General features: G+C 43.1%; 1 protein-coding gene across 1 annotated transcript in view; it reads left to right on the top strand.

Annotated features, from left to right (window-relative positions):
- MYO3B (myosin IIIB) overlaps positions 1 to 12,073 on the top strand; it is a 193,975-nt gene that overhangs the window by 134,730 nt on the left and 47,172 nt on the right. Inside the window, exons 23-24 of the mRNA XM_075284187.1 lie at positions 4,345 to 4,424; positions 6,853 to 6,930. Coding sequence (XP_075140288.1) covers positions 4,345 to 4,424; positions 6,853 to 6,930 — 158 coding nt within the window. The remainder of the gene's footprint in view (positions 1 to 4,344; positions 4,425 to 6,852; positions 6,931 to 12,073) is intronic.

Genomic DNA, 12,073 nt, shown 5'->3' with positions numbered 1-12,073 from the left:
CCTGAAGCTGTCTCTTCAGGACGCCTCATGGGAGGTGCGGCTCTGCTGTAGCCCTATGCAACTTACAGTAAATTAACCAAGTGGGCACTAACACTGTGGTTCCTCTAGGGTTGGGTCTATATGTACTGTAAGTCATGCAGTGGTTCAACCCACTTGACTAGCATACATTAATTTGTATCAACACTGAAAGGGCTTACAGTCCTATGAAAAAGTTTGGGCACCCCTATTAATCTTAATCATTTTTAGTTCTAAATATTTTGGTGTTTGCAGCAGCCATTTCAGTTTGATATATCTAATAACTGATGGACACAGTAATATTTCAGGATTGAAATGAGGTTTATTGTACTAACAGAAAATGCGCAATATGCATTAAACCAAAATTTGACCGGTGCAAAAATATGGGCACCTCAACAGAAAAGTGACATTAATATTTAGTACATCCTCCTTTTGCAAAGATAACAGCCTCTAGTCACTTCCTGTAGCTTTTAATCAGTTCCTGGATCCTGGATGAAGGTATTTTGGACCATTTCTTTCTACAAAACAATTCAAGTTCAGTTAAGTTTGATGGTCGCCGAACATGGACAGCCCGCTCTCAAATGATCTGAAAACAAAGATTGTTCAACATAGTTGTTCAGGGAAAGGATACAAAACGTTGTCTCAGAGATTTAACCTGTCAGTTTCCACTGTGAGGAACATAGTAAGGAAATGGAAGACCACAGGGACAGTTCTTGTTAAGCCCAGAAGTGGCAGGCCAAGAAAAATATCAGAAAGGCAGAGAAGAAGAATGGTGAGAAGAGTCAAGGACAATCCACAGACCACCTCCAAAGAGCTGCAGCATCATCTTGCTGCAGATGGTGTCACTGTGCATCGGTCAACTATACAGCGCACTTTGCACAAATAGAAGCTGTATGGGAGAGTGATGAGAAAGAAGCCGTTTCTGCACGTACGCCACAAATAGAGTTGCCTGAGGTATGAAAAAGCACATTTGGACAAGGCAGCTTCATTTTGGAAACAAAAATTGAGTTGTTTGGTTATAAAAAAAGGCGTTATGCATGGCGTCCAAAAAGAAACAGCATTCCAAGAAAAACACATGCTACCCACTGTAAAATTTGGTGGAGGTTCCATCATGCTTTGGGGCTGTGTGGCCAATGCCGGCATCGGGAATCTTGTTAAAGTTGAGAGCCGCATGGATTCCACTCAGTATCAGCAGATTCTTGAGAATAATGTTCAAGAATCAGTGACGAAGTTGAAGTTACGCCGGGGATGGATATTTCAGCAAGACAATGATCCAAAACACCGCTCCAAATCCTCAGGCATTCATGCAGAGGAACAATTACAATGTTCTGGAATGGCCATCCCAGTCCCCAGACCTGAATATCATTGAACATCTGTGGGATGATTTGAAGCGGGCTGTCCATGCTCGGCGACCATCTAACTTAACTGAACTTGAATTGTTTGTCCAAAATACCTTTATCCAGGATCCAGGAACTGATTAAAAGCTACAGGAAGCGACTAGAGGCTGTTATCTGTGCAAAAGGAGGATCTACTAAATATTAATGTCACTTTTCTGTTGAGGTGCCCATACTTTTGCACCGGTCAAATTTTGGTTTAATGAATATTACACATTTTCTCTTAGTACAATAGACCTCATTTCAATCCTGAAATATTACTGTGTCCATCAGTTATTAGATATATCAAACTGAAATGGCTGTTGCAAATACCAAAATATTTAGAACTAAAAATGATTAAGATGAATAGGGGTGCCCAAACTTTTTCATAGGACTGTATATCTTTGGAATAGCAGAATGGATTGTGATAAGCAAAACACTAAGGCCTCGCTCACATCTGCACCAGTAATCCGTTCAAGGGAGCCCCCCCCCCCAATGGACTACCAAACGCACTTGCAAGCAGTATGCAGTAAAAGTACACGGATCCCCGTAGACTATAATGGGGTCCATATGCTTGCCGCAAGATCGCCGCACGAAACATGCAGACAGGAAAGTACTTCACAATCTATTTTCCTGTCCGCATGATTCGTGCGGAGATCTCGCGGCAAGAACACGGACCCCATTATAGTCTATGGGATCCGTGTGCTTTCACTACATAGCGCTTGCAAAAGCATTCAGTAGTCCATTCGAGGGATCCCCATGTGGACTCCCCAAACGGATTACCAAACGCAGATGTGAACCAAGGGTAAAATGCTCAGGGTGACAGAACCGATCAGATGATGTGTGTCATCGGGCTTTTTAGACCTGGGGACAGGTCCTTATTAACGCTTAGTGGCCCTGTATTTATAGCAAGCTATTGCACTGGCTTGTTATTGGCCCCAACTAAAGGAGTAAATAGACTACAAAATAATGCAGTCTCAGCAGAAAAAGACAAGGTTAATAAAGTTACTGGTGCAAAATAGATAGTAAGCCATGTGTTATCTATACTGAGTAGGAAGCTCAGGGGAGACTTTGTGGAACATGGAGATTTCATTCTAAAAATTAAATTGCAAGGATCAGCGAATTCATCCAAATAGGTTTGAGCTAAGGCTGCTGTTGTGTAGGTGTCAATGTTTCCAAAATTCAATACATAATGTTTTAACTCTTTGTAGACTACTGTCACCAAAACTATGAAATACTTTATGCATGTAACCTCAAGCAGAGTGTAGAAGAAAAATAAAAATTTTTGTTCAAATAAAAAAAGCAAATTGTCCGGCCCGTCCGGCCCCGTAGGTCTCCACTGTGTTATCCATGGACATTGTGCAAATGGAATATTTCAAGAATATTTTAATGCGCATAGTCCCATCAAAATAAAATACCGTATAAAAAAAGGTTTTGAAGCTTTGTACTGTCAGGTGGGTGGTCCTAGTCTGGAGTAGACGGTGTGGGACCGCCCATCTGACAGTACAGGGTCTAATTAGTGTTCGATTCGGATTTGGTGGAGATAGAAAAGACAGCTGATATTTGGGTAGATAGAATAAGGCAGATTTACTACTGAAAAAATCCAAAAATTGATCATCATTAGACACTGTGGGGCCGATTTAACAAAACCACCACTTTCCTTACTGGTCTTAATAATCCCTGACCCCAACAGAGTTTGCATCTAATTTTTGATGAGGTGCATGTCGTCCATGCATCTAAACAGAAGTCTACCCCAGTACCTGGCTGGCATAGATTTCTGCTATTATTTACACCAGACACACCCTTTGGAGAAAGTGAGCGTCAGGTGCAAAATTCCAAAAGTTGAATTCACACAAAAAATATGCAACTTATTTTTTGGCTTGTGCACCCGTTTTCTGGTACACTAGTCTCTATAAATCAGCCCCTATGTAGTCTAATTTTTATACATCAGTAAGTCTCCCCCAGTGTCTTCTGGAATTTTGTCCACAAATTCAGCCTCAGAAATGACTCCAATTTGTGGATGCAGCTTCTTGGAAATTGAAATGACGCTATGTGGCTCCAGATAGTTTATTTTCTTAGGGTTCACTCCATCAGCTCATCCATGTCCTTCTTTCTGTGTACAAACAACCTAGTTTCTGCAAAATCCTGCCTGGAACTAATTATATTTACTGACCACTGGCAGATTTCTTCATGCCTGTAGAGCTTTTCACTAATCCCTTATTTTCCTTAGTCCTCCTGCACACCACTGTACTGTATAAGAGGCTGACATTAGATTGCTGGGAACTCGTAGTCTACCTTCTATTCATACCACTCGTACCACAATGCTTCAATACCAGGGACTGTCATAGTACCTGTATAATAGCCAACATAGGTTTCAGCCTCTGACCCCAAAAATGTCAGCACCAGAGTCTCCAACTCCATTTTATTAACCCCTTCCACACTCCCGAACAGTGTGACTTGTAAAACTGAACAAACAGGTTAAAACACCGGATGAAACGTGAATAAGAGAAGAGGATGGTAAAATACGCACATAGTGTCATAGCTATAAATAATTGGCACATCTGCCATCCGCAAAAATGCAGACGCCATACGTACGTGTGAATAATGTCCGTTGCTCTTATCTGTCACAGGATGACAGCAATGTCAAAGTCTTTTTCTTCCTTTACAAAAGTAAACAAACTTGACTGAAGAGACTTCCATCATGTTTTTTTACATTGGAGTCAATGGCTACAGACACAGACAGATGGAGCTTCCTCTGTGTCCGTTAATGTCCATTTCCCTCATTCTATGATGGATGACAGCAATATGGCCAAATATCGGTAGTGTGAACACAGCCTTACAACTCAGATTGTAGCAAGCGAATAAATACATGAACAGCTTTATACTGTGGGATGTAGTGTCAGCTTATTGGTATTGTTGTCAGAGATCAGTTAAAAGAAGTCTCTTTATACTACAGGTAATCTGGCTCAGTCCCGAGCGCGAGTGACAGCGGCTTCGAGATCTCTACCACCTCAACTCAATGCAGGACGTATTAAGGTCAGTATCCACATGGAGTATACACAGTATATACCCTCTTGATAAGTGCCATTAGGAACACCAGTTCATACCTGCCATAGAACTAGACGGGCTAGTAAATCGGTCACTCTTGGTGTGACCTGTTTGGCAATTGTCCAAAATTTGGGAATGAGAATCCAGTGTAAGTCTGCAGATTGCGGATGGGAGGTCTGTGATATCCATGGACGTTGCTAATTTGCAGCTGCTATGCTTCCTGAGGTTGTTCTATTAGTCACGTCTGTAATTATCAGATCAACTATTTTTGTAATCTTTGAATATATTTTTCAATGTATGTGGGCAGGACTGCTTTAACCATAGGGCCAATGGTGCTCCCTCACCAGGCCCTATGGTAACAGCCTAACAAGGGTCCCCTTACCTGCCCAGGATCGAACAGGACAGTCCTGCATTTTGGTTGCTGTCCCATAGCTCCAGGTGCCAGGCAGTGACTTCAATTCTATCTGAACCCTAAGGACACCAAGGTTGCATACAATAGTGGAGCATAGAGCTATCACCTCCATTATTCTGTCTTCGACTGGTGATGTCTACGACATGGAAGAGCAATGAACACCGAGCCATAGATATCATTACACCTGGAGCCTGCAGGCCTGTGGGAATGGGGTTAAATAAGATAAGATAATCCTTTAATAGTCCCACAATGGGGAAATTTCAGTGATACAGTTTCATGGATGGCACAATAGTATATAACAAGAGAGAAACACATACAAGCACATGGCAGATAGAGAAATCCTAGGAATCATAGCAACTGAAAAAGAAAGAAGCACAGACACACTGCAGGATCATTTAGTTCTCTGTGTGAAGTGATGTTAATAATAGAGCCCGACCGTGATTGGAGGACATAAGGAGGGGGGTCACAGCATGTAGATATAACAGGCAAAAAAACGTTTTTTTTGCAGAGGTGGGGGACATATGTAGCTATCATGATAACATGTGGCAGTTCCTTTGGTAGTTGGTGAGATCTCCTGCTCACAGCTGATAGTTCGGTATCTTGCATCAGCGCTATTGTCCATTAACCACAAAAAAAAATGCCCCAAATGTCCTTCATCACAAGCCTTCCTCCTCTTTTCTTCTTACCACTGTGTTCTTCTGCCCAGAGAGGTCTGAAGCCATTCAGGTAGACAAGGTGCTGCTCTCTTGCCAAGCTTCCATAAACACATGGGTAGGTGGGTGATGGTAGGTTCCCAGGTTGTAACAGAGTCCCAAGTGTCCACAGTAAAAGAAAGAAATACCAGTCAGCTGTAGCATCTTCACACATCAGCAATAGACGCCAAAAATCATCTCCTTGAAAAGAAGTCCACACTTCCATGTAGGTTTCTCCTCCATGCCGCATGGTGATACATGCTGTCCTTAGCTCCTGGGGGGATGGTAACAGGCACATGTGCACACAGGTCTTGAGTCATTGTCCATGCTTAACAATAGAAACAAAAGGAACAAAATACTCCACAGTGTCTTCCATTCAATTTATAGTTGCTAATTCGTAGTGCTAGTTTGCTTAGTTAGAGGATTCTTGAAGATACAGAGAAAAAGAGTGAAAAAGGAAAGATAAAGGTTGCTCCCAGCTTGGAGCACTGTATCGAGGCAGCCACACAAGGTGGCGCCAGGAAGTAATGAGTATTAAATGAGTATTAAATGAGTATTCTTCGGTTTTTATTGTGTAACATTGGTGGTTGGAGAGATGGCGGCCATATGTGGGACTAGTTAAAGGGCAATGAAATTATGTAGGGGGCCCACTTACAAAAAGTTTGACAAAGGACCTTAATCTATTAAAATGGTCTTGCTTGTAGGTTCATGAAAAGCAGACAGTGCAAGTGGGATGTCTGTGATTTTCAGTGACACAGAGATGGATGGATGGAGCGATGGATGGATGGATGGAGCGATGGATGGAGTGATGGAGCGAGCTCTGTGGTCCACAAAATATACCAAAATAGAGCATGACTCCATTCTGCATGCATCCATTAAAATGAATGGGATCACAAGCATGGACCTCCAGGCGGGTACACAGTGGCCAGTTTTTGGGGCTACATCACAGATTGTTCATGTAAAACCAGCCTCACTGGCAAACATATGGATCTCTGTAAGTCTAATCAAAACGTCTGCAACAGAATCTGTCAGGTTTGAATTCACTCTGAGCAGATCACTCCAGTGTTGTTGCTGTATAATTCTAGGATATATATTTCTAATTCTTATCAATCTAATTGCCATGCACTCTGCTGTGCTCTGGTCCTTTCACCCTGGTTATATTGAAACTCCACACCGACTAGTATGAGGACTGCGTCTAATAGTGGCACATACTGTTAGAATCTAATCCATCTGACTCCAGAACAGAACACATTACGTAGACTTATCCTCCCTCTGTATAATGTCTGAATATTCTCTATTATTTTTCGATTAGGTGGACACTATGGAAATGATGAGACATCCGGAAGAAACAACGAATATGAAAAGGCAGACAGTGGCCTCTTATTTTAGGGTAGGTAGTTATTTGTAAAATCCTGAAATAATCTTTCCATTTAGTCCTGTACATTTACTTCTAGATAAATACACACATATCTATGTATATATGCGGTATATGTGAATATAGATAGATAATATCAATTTATTTTAAGAAATCAATAAATGAATCCATTGAGTAATTATGGTGCTCATCTTTGTAAATTGACATGAATTATTTATTGCCTATTCATATAGTCTGTTAGTGCATAGGAGGGTAATATAGGGGTTATGCCCACGCTTGGTGTCCCCCTCTATGCAGAGAGTGGCTACTAAGAGCCTTCCACCCCTATGGGGTTCTTGAATGTTCATGCATTGTACAGATAGTTCATTAACTTCAATGGGAACTGTGTAATTCCTTATTTTCCCTGTTGAGGCGCTAAAGGGCAACTGAACAACTACTCACAGGTTCCCTCACAGATTATAGATAATCAATGGCAGTTCCAGCATCAGGTTATCATTGTGAGACCAACTGTAGTCAAAAACTGCATTCATTGGGGGATAGTCATCAATCTTTCTACGACAGTTTTCTGATATAGAGGGATGATATTGTGGCAAACATTTAAGAAAGTTGAGCTCTCATTGGTTGCTATAGACCGGAGGTCTTAATGTTACGCAGTTTTGATCAATGAGACTCTTGAGTTTCTGGCAAAATGTTTTACCTTTTTTCTAAATATCCAATTCATTACAATGTAAAATTTTTGAAGGATTTTCCAGACCTATCAAATTTAGGGCCTGTCAATATCAGATCTGTGAAGGTCCAACACCTGGCATCCCCAGCAGGTTGTCCTTCATTGTTTAGCAGACACAGCGCTACACCTTTTATAGTGGCTTTGTCTGGTATTGCAGCTCAGTTCCAGATCAGTTCAGATTCATTTGTTTCAGCTGCAGTGACTTGAAATATCAGGTATAGACACTACCAGATGCATGGGATGCTATGAGTTAGGGTAAGCTGCACTGCACCAGCATCGAGAGGCGCACTCTGCTCCGGATTAGGCCCAATGATGGGTCTAGTGTGGAGGAGGGTGTGTCTTGAGGCCGAATCGCAAGGCAACTCGGCCTGAAGAATGGGCACCTCGCTTCTTTTTTCCGGGAGCCGGAAATTTCAGTGATTTCAATGGGAGCCGTCTTTTTGGTCAGGGTTTTCAGGCGGATACGGCCTCAAAACCCTGACCAAAACCCAGTGTGAACTTACCTTTACAGTGCTACAGCACTTTGTACATTTGATAGTGGCTGGTGGAGCGCCATAGTCCCTATATAGGTGGCACCATAGGTCATTAGTAGAGATGAGCGAACAGTGTTCTATCGAACTCATGTTCGATCGGATATTAGGCTGTTCGGCATGTTCGAATCGAATCGAACACCGCGTGGTAAAGTGCGCCATTACTCGATTCCCCTCCCACCTTCCCTGGCGCCTTTTTTGCTCCAATAACAGCGCAGGGTAGGTGGGACAGGAACTACGACACCGGTGACGTTGAAAAAAGTAGGCAAAACCCATTGGCTGCCGAAAACATGTGACCTCTAATTTAAAAGAACAGCGCCGCCCAGCTTCGCGTCATTCTGAGCTTGCAATTCACCGAGGACGGAGGTTTCCGTCCAGCTAGCTAGGGCTTAGATTCTGGGTAGGCAGGGACAGGCTAGGATAGGAAGGAGAAGACAACCAACAGCTCTTGTAAGAGCTAAATTCCAGGGAGAAGCTTGTCAGTGTAACGTGGCACTGACGGGCTCAATCGCCGCAACCCAGCTTTCCCAGGATCCTGAATGGAATACACTGTCAGTGTATTCCCGTATACCCGATATATACCCCGATACCCGTTCCAACGGTGTGCCCCCCCACCTTCACCCCAGAAATACCCTGCAAGTCCCCTAGCAATAGAATTGGGGCTATATACACCCACAATTTTTACTACTGGTATACAGTGCCATTGTCTGACTGGGAATTCAAAGAATATATTGGGAATACAAATACCCTCATTTCTTGCTACTGCCATATAGTGCCAGTTTCTGACTGGTAATTCAAAGAATATATTGGGGTTACGTGCACCCACAATTTTTACTACTGGTATACAGTGCCATTGTCTGACTGGGAATTCAAAGAATATATTGGGAATACAAATACCCTCATTTCTTGCTACTGCCATATAGTGCCAGTGTCTGACTGGGAATTCAAAGAATATATTGGGGTTACGTGCACCCACAATTTTTACTACTGGTATACAGTGCCATTGTCTGACTGGGAATTCAAAGAGTATATTGGGAATACAAATACCCTCATTTCTTGCTACTGCCATATAGTGCCAGTTTCTGACTGGTAATTCAAAGAATATATTGGGGTTACGTGCACCCACAATTTTTACTACTGGTATACAGTGCCATTGTCTGACTGGGAATTCAAAGAGTATATTGGGAATACAAATACCCTCATTTCTTGCTACTGCCATATAGTGCCAGTTTCTGACTGGGAATTCAAAGAATATATTGGGGTTACGTGCACCCACAATTTTTACTACTGGTATACAGTGCCATTGTCTGACTGGGAATTCAAAGAATATATTGGGGTTATAAATACCCTCATTTCTTGCTACTGCCATATAGTGCCAGTTTCTGACTGGGAATTCAAAGAATATATTGGGGTTACGTGCACCCACAATTTTTACTACTGGTATACAGTGCCATTGTCTGACTGGGAATTCAAAGAGTATATTGGGAATACAAATACCCTCATTTCTTGCTACTGCCATATAGTGCCAGTTTCTGACTGGTAATTCAAAGAATATATTGGGGTTACGTGCACCCACAATTTTTACTACTGGTATACAGTGCCATTGTCTGACTGGGAATTCAAAGAGTATATTGGGAATACAAATACCCTCATTTCTTGCTACTGCCATATAGTGCCAGTTTCTGACTGGTAATTCAAAGAATATATTGGGGTTACGTGCACCCACAATTTTTACTACTGGTATACAGTGCCATTGTCTGACTGGGAATTCAAAGAGTATATTGGGAATACAAATACCCTCATTTCTTGCTACTGCCATATAGTGCCAGTTTCTGACTGGTAATTCAAAGAATATATTGGGGTTACGTGCACCCACAATTTTTACTACTGGTATACAGTGCCATTGTCTGACTGGGAATTCAAAGAGTATATTGGGAATACAAATACCCTCATTTCTTGCTACTGCCATATAGTGCCAGTTTCTGACTGGTAATTCAAAGAATATATTGGGGTTACGTGCACCCACAATTTTTACTACTGGTATACAGTGCCATTGTCTGACTGGGAATTCAAAGAGTATATTGGGAATACAAATACCCTCATTTCTTGCTACTGCCATATAGTGCCAGTTTCTGACTGGTAATTCAAAGAATATATTGGGGTTACGTGCACCCACAATTTTTACTACTGGTATACAGTGCCATTGTCTGACTGGGAATTCAAAGAGTATATTGGGAATACAAATACCCTCATTTCTTGCTACTGCCATATAGTGCCAGTTTCTGACTGGTAATTCAAAGAATATATTGGGGTTACGTGCACCCACAATTTTTACTACTGGTATACAGTGCCATTGTCTGACTGGGAATTCAAAGAGTATATTGGGAATACAAATACCCTCATTTCTTGCTACTGCCATATAGTGCCAGTTTCTGACTGGTAATTCAAAGAATATATTGGGGTTACGTGCACCCACAATTTTTACTACTGGTATACAGTGCCATTGTCTGACTGGGAATTCAAAGAGTATATTGGGAATACAAATACCCTCATTTCTTGCTACTGCCATATAGTGCCAGTTTCTGACTGGGAATTCAAAGAATATATTGGGAATACAAATACCCTCATTTCTTGCTACTGCCATATAGTGCCAGTTTCTGACTGGTAATTCAAAGAATATATTGGGGTTACGTGCACCCACAATTTTTACTACTGGTATACAGTGCCATTGTCTGACTGGGAATTCAAAGAATATATTGGGGTTACGTGCACCCACAATTTTTACTACTGGTATACAGTGCCAATTTCTAACTAGGAATTCAAAATGCGCAAGGCTCCCGGAAAGGGACGTGGACGAGGCCGTGGGCGAGGTCGGGGGAATGGTTCTGGGGAGCAAGGTAGCAGTGAAGCCACAGGGCGTCCCGTGCCTACTCCTGTGGGGCAGCAAGCATTGCGCCACTCCACAGTGCCAGGGTTGCTTGCCACATTAACTAAACTGCAGGGTACAAACCTTAGTAGGCCCGAGAACCAGGAACAGGTCTTGCAATGGCTGTCAGAGAACGCTTACAGCACATTGTCCAGCAGCCAGTCAGACTCTGCCTCCTCTCCTCCTATTACCCAACAGTCTTGTCTTCCTTCCTCCCAAAATTCCGAAGCTTTACAGAACAATAACCCAAACTGTCCCTGCTCCCCAGAGCTGTTCTCCGCTCCTTTCATTGTCCCTCAACCTGCCTCTCCACGTCACGATTCCACGAACCTAACAGAGGAGCATCTGTGTCCAGATGCTCAAACACTAGAGTCTCCTCCATCTCCGTTCGATTTGGTGGTGGATGACCAGCAACCCACCCTCATCGACGATGATGTGACGCAGTTGCCGTCAGGGCATCCAGTTGACCGGCGCATTGTGCGGGAGGAGGAGATGAGACAGGAGTTGGAAGAGGAAGTGGTGGATGATGAGGACACTGACCCGACCTGGACAGGGGGGATGTCAAGCGGGGAAAGTAGTGTGGATGTTGAGGCAGGTGCAGCACCAAAAAGGGTAGCTAGAGGCAGAGGCAGAGGTCAGCAGCTTAGGCGAAGCCAGGCCACACCCGGAATCTCCCAAGATGTTCCAGTTCGTACCCAGCCCCGAAAAACTCCCACCTCGAGGGCACGTTTCTCGAAGGTGTGGAGTTTTTTCAAGGAATGCGCCGAGGACAGATATAGTGTTGTCTGCACAATTTGCCTCTCGAAATTGATTAGGGGCTCTGAGAAGAGCAACCTGTCCACCACTTCAATGCGCCGTCATTTGGAATCCAAGCACTGGAATCAGTGGCAGGCAGCAACGGCAGGACAAAGGCCGCCTGCCGTTCACGCCACTGCCACTGCCTCTGCCTCTGCCTCTGCCACTGCCACTGCTGAC

The sequence above is a fragment of the Leptodactylus fuscus genome, chromosome 8 (assembly GCF_031893055.1).
Source record: "Leptodactylus fuscus isolate aLepFus1 chromosome 8, aLepFus1.hap2, whole genome shotgun sequence".
In the NCBI taxonomy this organism is placed as follows: domain Eukaryota; kingdom Metazoa; phylum Chordata; class Amphibia; order Anura; family Leptodactylidae; genus Leptodactylus; species Leptodactylus fuscus.
The sequence above is the reverse complement of the archived record's forward strand: the minus strand, read 5'-3'. Positions and strand labels throughout refer to the sequence as shown.